Raw genomic sequence first — 18,868 nt, 5'->3', positions numbered from 1 at the left:
ACTTCGAGGGGGCTGAGCAATAGTGAGACCTGAACTCTCCATAAGAAGTGAGGTGGGGGTAGTCTCTGAGGTCTTGGGAAATGAAGAGGAGCAGTTTCAGGCTGCCGCTGTGGAAAAGGAGGAGCTGGCAGATGGAAGCAGCATGGGTGTTATGTTGGTGTAACGAGCTGGAAAAATGCACTTTGCAGAGATGTTCTGGTGGAGACTGGCGGGGTGAGACTGTGCTCCTTGAGGCCAAAGGAAAGCATGTTGCAGCAATCAAAACACAAGCTGACAGGGGCGTGGGTGGGAGTTTTAGCTGGTTTGGAAGCTTGTAAAAAACATATGGAGCCATTAAAATCTGAAGACCTAGAGGGTGATCTACATTGAAGATGATACACAGGTTGTGGATAAAGATTAAGGAAGCAGGTACAAAGTATGTGCTCTCCTGGCAGGTGCAGTAGCATCCGGGACAGGTTAACCCCATCAGCTCCTTTCCAGAACTGCATTTGCTGGAAGTGGTGTAGTTTTGCTGTTCTGTTGTTTCCTAGGCATAATGCTGGATTTTGCCCGTTCTTTGGGCAAGTTGTTTCAGTTGGTAGCTCTCAAAAATCGCATGAGATTGCATGGAGGCCTCATGTGGCTGTTGACAAAGCAAGATAATAACCTTATATGCTAATATGGAAAATCAGATTTTGGACTAGTAAGTTTTTTCATCCAACAATCTCCTATCATGTTATTTTAAAAACTCTGTGTTGAAAAGTTTTAACACAGATCCACAATTATTATGGTTCTTCTTTTTGAAATATTTGTGGTTGCATCTTCTCCATGAATGGGGAAAGGAGTAAGTTTTCTCAAGTAGTGAATTAACTGGGTGATAGAAGTCCTGATGTTTGTTTGCCTGTTAATGTGAACCTTTTAAACATGAGTATTCTAGTGGATGCAGTAAGAAAAGGTTGTGAACATGTAATTATAGGGGGGGAAAAAAAATCATGATCACAACAGGAATAATTTTAAGGAAGAAAGCCCAGGCAGATGTATTAATACACATTAATTTACAGATTAATTCTTGTGATCAGAATCTGAACCGATGCTGTGAAATAATAGAATTGAACTCTGAGATTCAAGGGCAGCTCTTCACAATCCTCAATGAAACATCTCGGGAAGGTAAGTCAGTGCCTTTTCTTATTACTAACACATTTCACACATGTAATCTTTTCAAGCTCTGGCTCTTTCTCTAAGTGTTCTCACAATTTCCTAATGTATGTATTTTCTTAGGTGGGCATTATGCAGGTGTGGAAACAATAAAAACTCGTCTCCTGCCATGGCTAGGGACTTGTTTTTCCTGTACTTCTTCAGGAAGGCTTGTTGAAACCAACCTCTCTCTCACTCAGGTATGTAGGAAATGTATTTTAAGGGAATAGAGTGGTGTGAATTTATACCTGCAGGAGAACTTTAATGACTTTCTGTTAGTAATAGCCTCCGTCCTTGATTTTGCTTGATGAAATATGTCCTTAGTTGCTCATGGAGACAACTATGCTATTTCTCTATCTCATCTTATGTTTCCTTTGAAAGGGAAATCGAAGAAGTCATTAAAGTTACACTTGGCCTTCTAGGGCTCATGCTGTTTCACAACAGGGAGTGACAAATGGAGGAATTTGCTTTGTAAGAGAAGCTCTGTTCTTGTACTGCTTTCCTTTTCTAGCTAAAGAATTATGTCTTTGCAAATGTAAATGTAGCATCATAGAAATATTTATGCTGTATCTCTGTTAGTAAAAACCTAATGCTATGGGAAAATACATGTGTAAGCTGAAGGTGTGTGTAAACTCCATGCATTTATCTGTGAGCTCCTTTTATTTTTATTTTTTAAGAAAAAAGTCTTTGTTTAGTATCTCAGCATTATAATATCTCCAGAAGGGGGGAAAAAAAAAATGCTCGTGTCTGTAGGGTTTCTAAGAGCAAATGGACATTCTGAAGTTGATCAAGTATTATAACCATTATAACCAAGTGTGTGCAATGATAGCTTTTTATCAGTTTAAGAACATATAAGTTAAGCTTTAAGTTTGTGGCTTGTGGTTTTTTTAAGTACTGATAAGTTATACTTATAAGTTAAGCTTTAGGTTTTTCTGTTTCTAAAAAGAAAAGAGGAGAATTGTGGGGAGTGTGGGAACGTGTATTGGCATACCCTGAGAGAACTGTGGGAGCTGAAGGGATACATGTCTGGAGATATGAGAAACACCTGTGTCGACAAGTTATGAGAAAGGAACCTTGAAGTGTATCCAAAAGATGTACCCGGGCAAGCAAACAGGGAGGGATGCACACAGAGTCCATCAGCCAATTAGGGGCATGTGAACTGCTCGTGCTGCGACTGAAGAGCCAAGAACATGTTAACGGGTGTGGGTGATTTCATTAGTTTTGGGGTATAAGTATAACTGTATTAGAACAAATAAATGGCTTCTTGCTTGATCATATTGATCGTGTAGCAGAGTCCATGACTGAGTTCCTGCACATGTCCATCATGATACCACCATGTGCCTGACTTGATGTTTGGAGTTAGTATGCATTTGATACTTACTGAAGGGGTTGTAGTATTAACAGTTTGGCAGAAAAGACACATCTGCTGTGGCTTTGTGCTTTGAAAGAAGACAAGAGCATTGACTGATGCAGACAAGGGGAAAATATTGAAGATCTTGAGATGTGATAGCGATGTCTCCGTGTTCTCTGACTTCTCATTTTTACACCTCTTCTGTCAAAATCTCTCACAATTAACATAAAGATAAATGAAAAGTGATATCCCTCAAGAGTCAGATTCTAGTGTATTGTGGGAGTAAGGTTCTGCCAAAAAAACCCAAAATGTAAAATAATTATGTTATTAAATGATAGTACACCTGGTATACCAGTTATGGAGTTGTCATTGCACATGACATTCAAAATTTAAAGAAAAGCCTGCTGCACAGTTACTTAATTCCAGTAGTATCAGGCAAATCTACAGGTTCTTAAAGACAGGGCTGCATGTCTAGTAGTGTCCTTTCTGGAATGACAATCATTGCCTCCTCTGTTCTAATAACTTTTTCTGTTATTTTGTGTACACAAATTCCCAAAAACCCTACTTGAGTTGGTGATAGAGTCAGTCAGAAGATGACTGACTGGAAAAAACCTGATGCAACACATCTGGAAGAACACTTTGTTCAGGTGATGTGTATACAGGTAGCAAATGTGCATATGCAGACCTTCCATATTCTCTATCATGAGGTGTAAATGGAGTGAATATTTTTCCTAATATAATTGAGTCTCTGTTTTGTGTGCCTGGAAGGTATTGCTTATGTCTCTAGAAAGTATGCAATTGCTTTTGTTTTCAGTTATTTTAGAAAAGGTCTTTACTGAAGTATTTAGAAATACATCTGCTAATAATGCTGTCCTACGCTGCTGAAGGATTCTGTAAGGTAGAACATTCAAGCAGCGTGATTTTGTGTTTTGTCGTAGGATTCAATTGAGAAAGAAAGGCAGCTGAGAGACCTGGCCAACAATCAGACTTTTCAACTGCAAGAGCTGCAGGAAGAACTGACTTCAACTCGTCTACAGCTCAACCATATGCAAGAAGAGTAAGGGAATTAGCTGTGATTCTTTTTGTTTGTTTGTTTTTCAACAAGCCATATTTTTCTCTTGACATCTAAATACTGATGGAGATTTGTCAAATGTTTTATTTCTGGCTTAAAATCAGAGCTTCAAAATACATCTAGTCTCTGGATTATCTGTCTGTGTCTGAAGTGGGATGCAAATGACACAGTCACACCTGCATTCATAAGTTGACTTGGTAGGTTTTACTTCTGGCAGAGGAGTTGGAAAACGTGCCATTGTTCTAGACAGGGTTTTGTACAGTGTGTGACCATCCCCGTGGAATTATAGTCAATGAAGTGCCTCATGCTGAGCAAACCTGGGTAAAAATCGATTGAGTAGCTATAGGGCAACACTTATTGAAGGACCATTAATTATGGTACGTAATCAATATGTGAACATCTAAGGAGATCAAAACCCACAGTGGTAAGATGGAGGAAGAAAGAGAGACAGAATTTCAATTAAGTGACTAGGACTGAACATTTTTTATCCAGTTGCATAAAACACATTTTTGTGGAGCACTGTAGTCTCAAAAGGACTTAATTGCTTCAGAAACAAATTTGTACAGTTAGTGCCAGTTCCAGGGCTGTTTCAGAGGTAGCTCCAGGTGACAGACACTTTCTTATGCATCCTATTAGCATAAGAACAATGAATGTTCACAGTCTTTGGGTCCGTACAATAAGTGATATAATTTAATGGTCTTACTAGGTGATTCCAAGAATACCAAGTTCTCAGATCTGCAAACTATATTAGTTAGATTAGAGGAAAGAGGTTCAATAGAATATTTCATTCTGTATCCTAGTCTTGCAGATATCTCCTGCTTTCATAGAACTGTAGAATCATAGAATGGTTTGAGTTGGAAGGGACAAAGATACCTAGTCCAACCCCCCTGCTGTTGGGAGGGACGTCTTCCACTAGATTAAGTTGCTCAAAGACCCACCCAGCCTGACTTTGAAGACTTCCAGGATGGAGCACCCGCAAGTTCTCAGAGCAACCTGTTCCAGTGTCTCACCACCCTCATAGTAAAGAATTTCTCCCTTAGATCCAATCTAAATCTTCTCTCTTTTAGTTTAAAACCGTTATCCTTTGTCCTATCACTAGGACGGGGGTAGAAAGTAAAGCCTGTCTCCATCTTTCTTATAAGCTTGCTTCAAGTATTGAAACGCTACAATAAGGTCTTCCTGAAGCCTTCTCTTCTGCAAGCTACACAATCCCAGCTCTCTCAGTCTTTTTTCATAGGAAAGGTGTTCTAACCCTCTGATCATTTTTGTGGCCCTCCTCTCAACCTGCTCTAACAGATCCATGTCTGTCTTCTACTGGTGTCCTGGTTTTGCTAGGCTAGAACTAATTTTCTTCTTAGTAGTTAGACTAGCACTGTGTTTTGGTTTCAGTATGGGATTTCTTATGAAAAGAATGTTCGTAATATACTGATGTTTTTAGTTGTTACTAAGAAAATCAAGGACATTCCAGCTTCCCATGGTTTGCCTGGCTGTAGGTGCAGAAGAAACTCAGGGTGCGCGTAGTAAATTAGCAAACCCAAACTGGCATTTGGCTGTGCCAATGGGATATTCCATTAGTGTGTAATGGCATGTTCAGTATATTAATGAGGATTGGCTGGATCTAGGGGACTGCTCAGGCTCGCTCTCTTCTGGGATTGCCGTTTCAGTTTTGGGATTGTCTCTGCTCTGGAATTGATAGCTGGGGAATGGGCTGGGCATCAGTCAGCGGGTGGTGAGCAATTGTGCTGTGTATCACTCATTTGTATATTTCATTATTACTGTTATTATTATTTCATTTAAATTATTAAATTGTTTTTATCTCAACCCATGAGTTTTCTCGCCTTTACCCTTCTGATTCTCTCCCCCATCACTGGGAAAGTGTGAGTGAGTGGTTGTTTCGCATTTGGCTGCCAGCCAGGCTAAAACCCACCACAACTGGGGACCTCAGAGCTGGCTGCCATACTCTCGGTGGGGTCTCATGAAAGAGGAGTAGAGGGGGAGGATCACTGCCCTTGACCTGCTGGCCACGCTTCTTTTTATACAGTCCAGGATACGGTTGGCTTTTTGGGCTGCAAACGCACCCTGCCAGCTCATTTCTAGTTTTTCATCTACCACTCTCTCCAAGTCCTTCTCCACAGGGCTGCTCTTAATCTACTTTTTCCCCTGAGTCTGTACTGGTGCTGGTGATTGCCCTGACCCAGGTGCAGGACCTTGCACTTGGCCTTGTTGGACTTGATGAGATTCACATGAACCCACTCCTCAAGCCTGTCAAGGTCCCTCTGGATGGCATCCGTTCCCTCAAGAGTATCAGCTTCACCACTCAGCTTGTCATCCACAAACTTGCTGAGAGTCCGACCCTGCACTCAGTGGGAGCACTCAATGCTGTCAATGATATTGAACAGTACCAGGCCCAGTACAGACCCCTGTGGGACACCGGTTATCACCGATCTCTATTTGAACATGGAGCTGTTGACTGCAACTCTTTGGGCATGGCCATCCAGCCAGTTCCTTGTCCATCAATTAGTCCATCCGTCAAACTCATATCTCGCCAATTTAGAGACAAGGATGTTGTGTGGGACCATGTCAAAGGCCTTATAGAAGGCAAGGGAGATTACATCAACTGCTCTTCCCTTATTCACCAATGCATATTACTGTTATGTCTCCTCTTGGATGAATGTGAGCATTCTAATTTTTCACTATCAAAAAAGTTTCTCAGTCAACTTTGAATGAGTTAAAGATCGATGCACCCCCCTGAAAAGAAGATAAGAGGACAAAAAAATCTTGTGATCTCGCAGTATACATTCAGTATCAAAAGTGACAGGGTGAGACAGAGAATGACCCCACAACATTTGGAAGAAAAGAGAGGTTTTTTGTTCTTGGCATTTCAGATGGCTTGCCAGAATTAGGTAATCTTGCAAAATAATTCCAGCCTGGAACGTTTAATAAGCAAGGAAGTAGTTTTCTGTTGATATTTCCAACTATAGAGTTATGAGAGATTGATGGATCTTATTAATATATATACCTGAAGGGGGGGGAGTAAAGAAGACAGAGCCAGGCTATTTCCAGTGCTGACCAGTTGTGTTGGGTTTGTGTGTGTGGGGGCCGTTATTTTGGCAATGGGGGAAGGGCCAGCTTGTGAGAGCGAAAAGCTCCCCTGGCTCCAAGGCGGAGACCCCCCAGCCCAGGCTGGGCCAATGAGCACTAGAGAAACACCTCTGCAAACCCGTATTTGTGAGGGGAAGGACTGTTCTGAAAAGAAGAAGGTGGAGAGAACCTGGAGGAGAGGAACACCACCAAGCAACAGCGATACTAATGAAAGAATATACAGTGTAACAAATGATACACGGAACCAAACGGCTCACCACCCGACTGGCTCCTGGACCGCGGTACCAGCACCTCCCTCTTCCTGGAACTTCCCTGTTTAAATTCAGAGCATGATGTCACGTGGTATGGAATGCCTGCTTTGACCCATTTGGATTAGCTACCCTGGCTGCTCCCAGTTCCCTGTGAACAATTAACTCTATCCTAACCAAACCCAGGACACCAGTGATAGAACCAGAGGCAGTGGTCACGAACTGAAGCACTGGAAGTTCCCTCTGAACATCAGGAAACACTTTTTTACTGTAAAGATGACTGAGTACTGGCACAGGTTGCCCAGGAAGGTTGTGGACTCTCCATCCTTGGAGATATTCAAAAGCCATCTGGACATGGTCCTAGGCAACTGGCTCTGAGTGGCTCTGCTTGAGCTGATGACCTCCAGAGGCCCCTTCCAACCTCAGCCATTCTGTAGTTCAGGTATATACAAAGGTTGGTTTAGGGGTGAGGCATTTCATCCTGTGTGGATAGAAAGAGATGATTTGATGAGCTGGAGAGGAGTGTTGGATTGTCAAGGTGAGAAGTATAAGGAAAATTATTCACTAATACAGAGTGGAGTGAGTGTGTGGCAGCTTGTAGGTCAAGAAAAAGTAATTTTGGGCTAGCTCCTGCAAGAAGTGGGAAATCAGTAGTAAAGCTTTTTTACAGTTTTATGGGTTGCATTTCTCTGTGCAGTCAGGTTAGGGAGGTGTTGGCTGTGGTTTGCAAGAGTAGAAGTCTGGAAGGTGGAGGGTTGGGAAGAGGTAATTCAAACAGAGGTGAAATTGTGAGTGAAAATTTCAGAACTGATCCTTTCAAGGTGATGCAGTGTGGAGTCATGATTGTGTAGTTATTGGCAGGCAGGGGACAGGCGCAGGAGAAAGAGAATTCATGTCCCAGGATAACCCATCTGTGGACAGTGAGGTAATTCTGAATACTGTAAATTGCTGAAATCAATGGAATTGAGTCTTAATGAAAAGTAATGGATCATAGCGAAAGAATTCTGTTACTGCATAGTTAGATATGACTCTTATAATCTATTTGTGTGCTGATAGTCTGCACAAAGCCCACTGTGATTGTTTTCAGGTATTAAACTGATATGGACTTGATTTGCTTAAACAGTCAGTTTGTCATATTAAATTCTCTGGTAGAATCTCTGCCTTTACCATGATGGTTATTAATTTTTCTTACAGTCTGGCAAGAACCCAGTTGGCTCTTGAAGACACAAAGACCAAATCAGCCAGTACTCTTTTGGCAGCAGAAGATGAAATTGTTCAGCTAAAAGCAGCGTAAGAAAAAATGAATCTTGGGGTATTTGTGGCAGAAAGTCAGCATGCAGAGACACAGTCTGTCATTTACCTGAGGGGGTTCTACACTGTTTCAGTTTATTCTACACTGTCCTATGCTATAGCAAAAAAATAGGTCTAGCTCCTTAACATCCTGTAACTTTGTTTCTTGGTGTTATATAGAGAGAATTGGCATAAGTAGATCCATGTGAGAAGAACCCTTGTGGCTGAACTTCTATCCTTTTTTCTTTAGGATAGAGGGAGGATTACTCTGAAACTAGCAGCTTGATAGCATTTGAATATTGTAGGTGAAGTTAAATAGGAGAGAGCCCTATTCTGAATATAGCTGGAAACAGTTGCAATTTGCTATGATGCTCTTGGAGGTAGCATGTGTGTTAAATAAAAGACACTTTGGTCTGTCTATCTTAAGATATGGCTTTTTCTCTCAGACCACTTTTGCCAAATCCTTTTGCATGTCTGCAAAGAAGTAATGGCTATTGTTAATATTGTTGTCTCTGTTTTAAAAGTGGTTTTTGAGCTTCTAAGTGTGTTGGTCACATCCAAGAAGTTAATCTGGATCAGTAAGGGTGCAGGTGGGGGACCTACCTTTCCATTTCAATACAGGGGTCCTTAAAAATAAATTAGTTTTGTGGCTTGACTGATAGGCAGTTCTAGAAGCAGTAATAATTCTTCACTGTTAGGAAATGTAGCCTATGTCTGGGGTTTTTTTTGTTTGTTTGTTTGTTTGTTTTTTTGTGTGTGTGATATTATCACAAAAGAATACAAAGGTAGTTGAAGTTAATTCCAACGGCATTTGAATTCTTGTAATAACTGACACTTCAACAACAGAAATATAGTCATACTTGTTAAATAAATGCTTGCAGCCTTTCAGTTATATACCACTGCTGCTCTTAAAAAATGGAGGAAACTTGACTTTGCTGCTTATGCTGTGGGAAAGGATATAACTGTCCACGAGTTTATCTTTCCTTTTAGGGCCACTGAGAGGTTAAGCTACTCCTGATAAAGATAAGCAAGCAAAATATTTCAGGCCATTAGAGTTTCTACTTCCAATATCAAGTGAAAATAACTTGCTCATCTCTGGATATTTATCATTGCTTCTAGTATAAAGTTGTCAGATTTAATCCATGGACTTTCCTAACAAGTGTAAATCACTTTGGATTTTAGTTTTTTATACCTGGGGTATAAACTCATATTTCCATAAAATGGGCTCTTTTGATTTGTTGGGTGAAAACTAGCTCAGGTAACTCCTTGATTCTTAGATATAACCTGACTGCTGTCTTCCCAATTAGAACTATTAGTAGGGAATAAAGCATCTCACAATTCCCATGTGTAGGTCTTAATGCAGACTGGACAGAAATTCATGTTGCCATTTGTACTACTGACAGAAGAATAAAACATTCCTGTCTTCCCATAAATTCAGGAATTCTGTAATCTCCACATACTTATGGTTCCATGTTGGCTCTCAGTCTAGTTGTCACTCTAGGTTTGTACCTTCTGCCTGGGTGTTCAACTTTTGGTTGAAGCAAATGTACTGTTTTTCATGTTCTGTGAATCATCTTTTCAAAATTAGAACCCTTTTAGTTGGGTGAAATCAGATTTGCCTGGTCTTCACCTGCCTGTCAAAAACAGCATTCTTCTAAAAGTAGAGAAAGTGAGGTCAGGAGAAAGAAAGACACTGATCTGTGATCTTAGGGCAGGATTTATTTCTCTTTTACACAAGGAACAGTTTGCCAGGAGTATCCTTTGCATCTCTGTTTGCAAACTTGTTTTTTGAGACTTTTGGAATAGAGCTGCTGATCTCATTCGTCTTCTCTCTAGTCTGTCTGTCTCACATATTTAAATCAAAGCATGTATTGTAAAATATCTTGGTCTCCTGGGCTGTTAGAACAAATGTGGTCTAGACTCAATATAATTAAATTCTATAGCCATTATAAGCTTTTGTTATATCAAGATATTAATTATAACAGAATTTAGCTATTTGCTGCAGAATTATGAAGGAAAATACATTTTTTTTTAAAAATAATGATCAACATTTAAAAGTAATTGGAAGTTCTTTGGAGAGGATAAAATAAAGTATACTAAAAACTGTTGTTATATGCAGACTGAACAAAATCCTATTAGTACTATTATAAATGGAAGTTTACTTCTAGTGTGCTAAGAATCATGCCAAGGTCTAATCAAACTTAAGAAAGCAAGACAACTCACTTGGAAGTAAATGAGGTGAAGAGGAATTTTCTTTCTTGATCTGCTTTACAGAGGAACCTGTTATATATATTGTCAGTAAGAAATTTTGGTAAACATGGTTTTAATTAATAGCAGCCAATATGGTAGATTGAATCAGTTATGTCAAGACCTTGTAGTGTCACTGTTGCAGGAGGCTTTTAAAAATAGATTAAACAGGCATCTGGCAAAAAATTGCATAGGTGTAGTTGTTCTTGACTTGAATTTCAAGGCAATCTGACATTTAATGAGTCAGGCTTAGCCAAAGGACTGGGGGAACCGTGAGGGACTTTATCACAGAATCACGGAATTGCCTAGATTAGAAAAGACCTTTAAGATTGTGTTGGGTTTGTGTGTGTGTGGGGGCCGTTTTTGGTAGTGGGGGAAGAGGCTATCCTGTGAGAAGCTTTGTGAAGCTCCCCTGGCTCCAAGGCGTACCCGCCTCAGCCCAGGCTGAGCCAATGAGCGCTACAGAAACACCTCCACAAATCCATATTTGTGAGGAGAAGGACTGTCTTGAAAAGAAGAAGGAGAGAACCTGGAGGAGAGACTATTGACCTGAACAAAAGACGACCATTGGCTTAAACAAAGAGGGAGCTTCATTGCCAGGAGGAAGGAGAAGGAGGGGAGGACAGAGAACCTCAGACACCCAGTTCAACCTGATGGAGTAGGAGAAGGTAAAGGAGGTCCCTGCAGCCTATGGAAATTCAATGGTGGAGCAGAGACCCACATGTAGAGCACGGAGGACTCCACACTGAAGCAGAAAGCTGAGCCCAAGGGCAAGTGTGACTGAATTGAGACCACACTGATGCTGGGGTGGACTCTTCGGAGCTGGGGGGTGAGGATAGGTGCTGGACCGGAGGCCCATCTGCAGCCCATGGATGTTCCCATGCCAGAGCTGGGAGCTGAACCCAAAGAGGTCCTTGACTCCATGGGAAACTTGCGTTGAAACATCTTGTTCCTGGACTTCCATGCCGGGAAGAGCAGCAGAAGTGAACTGACTGTAACCCCCATTCCCTATCCCCTGTGCTGCTGTGGGGGGAGAAGGCAGAGAAGTCGGGAGCAAAGTGATTTGAGCCCGGGAAGAAGGGAGGGGTGGGGGAAGGTGTTGTAATAAGATGTGATTGTTTTGTCTCACTGTGCTACTCGGATGATTGGTAATGAATTAAATTGATTTTTCTTCCCCAAGTTTGAGTCTGTTTTGCCCGTGACCATAACTGGTGAGTGAGCTGTCCCTGTCCTTCATTCCTAATCCTGTGGCCCCTTTGTTCTGCCTCCCATCCCATCTCACCGGGTGGGGGGAGTGAATGCAGAACCACATGGTCCTACTGTGGGTTAAACCACAATAAGCTTTGTGGATCTTACAGCAGTGAGATAAAGATCATTAAAAATTGCTTTAAAACTTTCTGTAAAATCCCCATGTGAATAGGGGTAAATAACAAAAAGAAAAAAATAGAGAACTGCAATTATTACTATTTATTTATCCTTTCTGTTGTAAAGTTACTAACACTGCATTTTCTGTCTGCATTGTCCATCATGGCAATTTAAGGAAAGCCTGACTAGTGTTTTATATTATAAAGGTTGGTTTGGGGTTTTTTTGGTACATAATGATTTTATCCCATCTCTATCTCTAGAACTTGTCTTCCCAAATCTATTTTCCTCTCCCATTTGTTCTTTATATTAGAATTCTTTAGCCTTCTTCTACTACAATTCTGCTAGAAGTCCTTGCTGGAGGAGCTGACTAAGGATGTCCATGGGATTGTAATCTGCTGCTTTTCTTACCCAGGTTAGAAGGACAGTCCTTCCTCTTAGCCAGGTGTGCTGGCCTTATTACCTGTGCTCCGCTCAGTCAGCCTGCTCCTTAAAAAGTTGGAACAGGGAGCTTGTCAATTGGTAGATGTTACAGCTTCCCCTGGTTCAGATCCTCAAAGATTTCACCAGAGTCCTTCCATAAAGAAAAGGAAGGACAGACTGAAGGCCTCCAAAATGAATAGAAAACATTTTTTTTCTTTTGAAAGAGGAAAACAGCAATAATATCTGTATTAGGAGAAAAAGCAGAGATGTTGGGATAGTTTCTAACATTACGTAAAAGTAAAGGGTAAACTTGCTTAACTGGTTGTTTGCCAATGTTTAAGAAACACTGCTTCTCTTGCACAGAGCAGGAGAGGAATCATTAGCTTTTGATATTACTTGAATAACGTAATTGGTGATATCCTTTGACTGACTAATATATTCCAGCAAAGAAAAGAACCCAAGGACCTGATATAAGAAAATACCTAGTGTCTTAAACTGTAGGAAACAAAACAGAGTTGGTTAACATCCTAAATATGAGAAAGAAACCAGTTTCTTTCTTAGACCTCATCATCTGAGCTAGTGCAAGGACACCAAATGTTAACCAGTAATCTCTCCTGTAACATAGTGTATCTAGTCTCCTGCCAAGGTACACTTTCACATTTTAAAGTGTAATTAAAAGTATGCTTTGGAGTATGCTCTGGATTTCCCTGTATTTCAGCATAAGGAACTTGATCAATATTTCTCCTATTTTTCTGTTCTTTTTGTTTGATGATGAGGATTAACTGATAGATGGTTTGCATTGGTAGAAGAACATCTTGTGACTGACTTTATTCTGTGTGGTTAAGTCTGAAGACTTCCCGTGCCCAAGAGAAGGACGCCCTGAGGAAATTAGATCGTCTGAATTACTATGAGCAGCAAATTCAAATACTGCGGGATGAGATTTCTATCCTGGATGCCCAAAAATCTGTGCTCCAGAGCAGGTAGAGGCATTATTCAGAGAAGTCACTGAATCAGACAAATAGTTCACGTTAGGTAGCATGAATTCCCTCCACATTTTAAACTGAAGTATAAACAAAAGCTAAGCTTTTGTACTTTGTTATGAAGGAACATCAACTCTTTAACTGATTTCTCCTAGTGCCCAAATGTTTTAATTACAGACAGCTATGTTAAATTTCTCGCAAAACAGCAAACAGAGCAGCTCTACAAAATATATTGAGAGCAAGTGTATGGGATAAAAAAGATGGTTAGATTTTTTTGTTTATAAGTCCTCTTTGAATACTGCACCATTACAGGGCAGAACTTGCTGTTATATTCTCACTTGTTAGACTTTACAGCTCTTCAGTGGTACTCGAAAAAGGAGCAAATCTCCAAAGTATTACTAGTTGAAAGTGTATTTCCCCAGAACAAAGTCATTGGCTGTACACACTTTAAGAATTACTTTAATTTTCTTGTCCATAAAATGTGTTGCCACAAATGCTTTCATATCAGACTAACCAGCTGCAGCTTTACTTCTTTAATTATGTTGCCTCAAAATCTCAGCTTACCCTGGTAATCATTAAATTGACACAATATTCTCTGCACTAGGCAGAAGCATCTGAGGATGGTGAAGTGACCTGACGCTTCTTTACATGTGTGTCGTAGGCTTGCACGGAGCCGCTCTCCTTCCCCGAGACACAGTGAGCGGAAGCCACCAAGTCCACTTCTTCTGCGGAGCTGCTCCCCTGGCCGAGCCAGACGTACAAACGCTTCACGGCGCGCTGGCCTGGTAGCTCGCTTTGGTGACTTGTATGCTAGAGAACGCTTGGATGCAGAGACTTTTTTGAAGACATACATCAGTGACACAGAGACGGTGCAGAGGATTATATACATTGCAGCTGTGGTAAAAAAAAAATAAAAATATTGTTTTACAAACAGAAATGTTTTATAAAAAATTAAGGCTGTATTGGATTAAATTGTGCAGAAATTAGCATTTCTGTGAAGTACAGAAAACTTTTATTTTTTTGCTTTTGATTTTCCTTTCTTTCCTTCTTTTACATTGAACTCTCAATTTAGTGTCCTTTTCTGACTGTCCTGTCCCAAAATTAGAATGGGGTCAGTGATCTACAGTACAGGTGCTAAAAGGGGTGCATAAGAAGACTGAATGGCTCTGAAAGGTAGATGATTCCTGCACTGAACGCCACCACCTCATTTAGATGAATTATTTCAGGAATACTGCATTTTAGAAAGCTAAAAATCTTTCCATACCATGCTTCCCTCTTGCCTGTAGCCATGTGCTTTTCTAGTTTTATTGGGTCCCTTGAAATTAGCTAGATACCTCACGTTTACTGTGAGCTCAGTTTGAAGAAATATGTTTTCATTTTTCTGTACTTAAACTTCTATAAAATTGATGTAGTACATACCTGTGTCAGAGAGGCAGTGTGTCTCTTAATGTGTGTGATCCCAAGCACGTCCCAAAACTTACTAAAGTTTTTTTCCCCACAACTCTCCAGTTACACTCTCCAATTCAACCTTTCTTCCCAACAGACAAGAGGTGCTCCTGTCTGACATGTTAGGCTGTGGCACATAAAATGCAATTACTGAATTCTGCTTTTGATATCTTTGAATGTGATTCCATTGATCGTGGGTGTATGATGGAATCCTACATAAAATTAGAAGGTTAGGTGGAAAGCTTTTCAATCCTGTCTTCTGCAAATAAATCATGCTCGATTTAATCAGAGGAGTCCTCCCAGATGAGTACTGTTTAACTTTCACTTTTACAGCAGTGTTTTGTATTCCTCAGAATAATGATACTGGATTAAGTTCATCCTCTCGGATAATTGATAAAAAATTAATCTCAGTCTCCTGGATTTAACTAGATGTTCTTTATATTTGCAGGAGTCTTTTCACGCAGCAAAGATGGCCTACAGGCAGTTCAAAATACGTGTAAGAGAGACTCTGTCTATAGGTCACTCAGGGCCTGAGTCACTTGAAGACACTGTCCTGGATTATATAGTTCGTCATGAGGATCTGTATGACGTTCAAGCCAGTGTCAATGTAAGTCAAGGGCAGTGGGGAAGACGTGTGTTGATCTGTTTCAGTAGCTAATAAATTCAGAGTGTGTGAACTAGAAATGCACTGTAACGTGAAGAAGGGAAGAGGTTTATCGCATGGATTTTATGTCTTGTCGCAGTTTATTTTCCAAAATAGTATTGTGGTATGGTCTAGTAATCACCTGTTTTATTTGCCTGTGACTAGCATGTCTTTGTCTGCTGGAATAGTATTTTTGACAAGATGCAGTGTAACTGTCTTAGTCAAATATATGTAAGCTAAATTTCATATTTTCCTGAAGTCCTGTGCTCTGTTGAAAAACTGCATCTCCCTCCTAAGACTGATGTCAATGATGTGGCTTATTCTTTATTTCTAAAGTAACAGCACATTCTTTCTGAAGGGAATATTTTCTGGATAGCTGAAGACAACATTGCTGGGAGCTTCTTTTACTGATTTTTAAATGTAGAAAGCTGAGAGCCATATTTAGGAAAGATTTCCATACTTGCTTGTGAATAAAAGTGTTAGTGAGCTCAAATTATTCAATTGTGTTTATTTTCAGGAAGTAGTTCGAGCCATGAACATCAACCCGAAGATTTCATTTCCACCAGAAATTGATTTCATTGTGATCAGCACTTTGATTCGAGAGTTGTGCCGTGTTGCTTTTTCAATGCAGACACTCATTCCTCCTCTTGATATTGCCTTTGGTACTGATGGAGAACTTTACAGTGAGACCAAGTAAGAACTCTTTATTTTCAGTCAGGTTCTGACTATTAAAATGTGTTGGATCTGGCTGAGATGGAGTTAATTTTCCCCATAGCAGCCCTCAGAGTGCTGTGTTTCATACTGGTAGCTAGAAAGGTGTTGATAACACACCAGTGTTTTGGTTACTGCTGAGCAGTGCTCGCACAGCACCAAGGCTGTCTCTCCAACATTCCTTCCTCACCCAGTAGGCTGGAAGTGGGGAGGATATTGGGAGGGGACACAGCCAGGACAGCTGACCCAAACTGACCAAAGGGAGGTTCCGTACCATATGATGTCTGGTCAGAAATAAAAGCAAGGGGAACGGAGAGGGAAGGGGGGGACATTTGTTATTTACAACGTTTATCCTCCAAAGCAACCGCTATGTGTACTGAAGCCCAGCTTCCTGGGAAGTGGCCGGACATCGCCTGCTAATGAAAAGTAGAGAGTAAATATTTTGTTTTTCCTTTGCTTCCGCGAGTGACCCTTGCTTTGTACTTTTGTGAAACTGCCTTTATCTTGATCCATGAGTTCTTTTTTTTTCCCATCTTATTTTCTCCCCTCCCCATTCTGGTGAGGAGGGGGGGGTGATAGAGCAGTTTGGTGGGAACCTGGCATCCAGTCAAGGTTAACCCGCTACATAAAAAAATTGATCAGGTTGTATAGTCTACTTCTTTCCTAATTAATATAAAGGTTTAAGATTGACGTTAAACATTAATTTGGGGCAAATATTCCTGGTCTGTAGTGAATTTGGTATGTCTTCAAGGTTTATGATGGTATATAAACGCCAGGATGTAAGACCAATGTTAACACCTTTTTTCTAATGAAGAGCAGAGCAATTTTCTAGATGAACCTCAGTCTCTAGTGCATATTTAATTTCTCCTTTAAGAAGAAAATTATGATCAGCTTTTCTTTCCCTGTTTAGTCTCTCTCTGCCTCCAGTGTTTATAATATGTGTGCATCTTTGTTCCCCCTTTCTGTCTCATTTTGTAAAAGTCATGTTTATGGAGATCTGGCATTTGGTGCCTGATATCAGGATCATCAAGATGTGTGCTGTGACCTCCAGGCTGTGGCTGCTATACCACATAGGATCTTAATACACTCCCATCTCTTCTGGTTTAGAGCTGAGCAAGAAGAAAAATGCCTTTTAAAAATGGGAATTTTGTTTAAAAAATGCACACTGTAACATAGTTTTGTTTTTTCTGTAGGGTCGGGGCTGGCTGCTTTATTAGGTGGCAGAGGACTGTAGGGTACTTCCATGCTCTCAAAAAAACTAATGTTCCAAAAACATTGCTCTCAAAAGCAAGAAAAGCCACACCAATAAGGACATTTTTAATAGTAATTTAAACCAGAATGGAACCCAGGTGGGGAAGAGCATGAGAAGCAAAGGAGAGAAATAGAGAAGATAAAAGTAGCCCTTCAACAGGAGAGTGCAAAGTCATGCATGACTGCTTAATGATCCTGTCCAAATACTGGGCAGTTCCCTATATGATACCCAAAGCTACTGGCTGAATTAAGAAGGCAGCAATGTTATAGCCTTTGATGCTTTCTCCACCTACTTGATGTGTGTGATCTTCAAAAAACAGGTGTAATGTGTTTGTATGTGTTGCTGTGGGAGATATATATACACATCTACCCATCTATATAGATAAATGTGACATATATATGTTTACCTGTATAGCATGTATATGTGGTACACAGAGATAGAGCAAAATTTGTAGAAATTAACATAGCTGTTAGTTTTGTGTGATACCATTCTATAAAAAGGCTGGCCAAACCTCACTCTTTGGTATATCTTCCTCCACGCTTCATGCCTCTGTTTACAACATTTTTTTAATATAAGTTGCTGTTGTATATACATTGCTAATGTATAGATGCATTGTCAGTGGACCCAAGGACCTTGGCTTGTGTGAGGCTTATGCGAGAATATGGTCTAGTGGCCTCTTGAAATGTGAGATGGCTTTATTGGAGTGTCTCAGTATAAGCAGACGGTATGTTCTGCTGAGGCTGTCTTACAAACACATTTCTTTTACAGGTTCACTTCGAGAATCCTTATTTTTGTGATACGGAAATATTGTTAAGAAAGATGTTTGTGAACTGTAACTAGTATTCTGCTTTTTATCAGCATGGATGACTTGAAGCGTCGTATTTATCTTTTGACATATACGTGCAGGCATTTCTTGTGCTCTGTGTTTCAACAGGTACCATCGTAGTTTTGACTCTGATTTCACAGCTGCCCTGGTGGCCTATCATGTGTGGCCTGCTCTGATGGAAAATGATGTTGTAATTGTGAAGGGAGAGGCTGTTACAAAAAGAGGAGCTCTGGTACGTACTCTTGTTAAGGAACATGTTAAGGGAAGTAATTGGATTTAAAGACTGTTTTAAAATTTAAAAAGATAAATTCTTGATGGTTGCCTGCATGGTTGGAGTTGTGTATTTCATATATCAGTTAGGTTTTAGTGCCTCATCCTGTGTTTAGGATGAATAGTTCCATTTGCCTTTATGTGTTCATTATGCAGATGTATGATTGTTGGCAGAGCCTGTTTTAAGGACAAAGTTTAGTGTGCTTACTCTGTGTCCTCAAGCCTTGTCTCCAGCATGGCAAGTCTGCTTGCTGAGTCTGTCTTTGTGAAATGCCCTCTCTCAAAAGAGGTTTGTCAAACTGTTCTCTTGCAGTGGTCTTCCAGGAGTAGGAGTAGAAGCAGAAGCCGAAGCCGTAGCACCAGTCCTCTTCTATCTCGTCATGTAAGCCTTGTCTGAATGCTTGTAATATAAACAGCATCAAGAATTTTAAACTCAGAATGTAGGTGTCCCGATCCGATATCGGGGATAATT

General features: G+C 40.4%; 1 protein-coding gene across 1 annotated transcript; it reads left to right on the top strand.

The window, feature by feature from the left end:
- Positions 1–971: 971 nt before the first annotated feature.
- Positions 972–18,778, top strand: SPATA18 (spermatogenesis associated 18; the record flags this gene model as incomplete). Its single annotated transcript, XM_010174775.2, has 10 exons — positions 972–1,146; positions 1,258–1,373; positions 3,463–3,581; positions 8,141–8,236; positions 13,114–13,248; positions 13,910–14,147; positions 15,143–15,301; positions 15,855–16,030; positions 18,235–18,358; positions 18,710–18,778. Coding segments are annotated over exons 1-10 (1,407 nt in total), but the record flags the coding sequence as incomplete, so codon positions are not given.
- Between the last annotated feature and the right edge of the window lie 90 nt (positions 18,779–18,868).

The sequence above is a fragment of the Antrostomus carolinensis genome, unplaced genomic scaffold (genome assembly GCF_000700745.2).
Source record: "Antrostomus carolinensis isolate BGI_N321 unplaced genomic scaffold, ASM70074v2 scaffold5529, whole genome shotgun sequence".
Classification (NCBI taxonomy): domain Eukaryota; kingdom Metazoa; phylum Chordata; class Aves; order Caprimulgiformes; family Caprimulgidae; genus Antrostomus; species Antrostomus carolinensis.
Note: the sequence above shows the minus strand (reverse complement) of the source record. Positions and strands in the feature narration are given on the sequence as shown.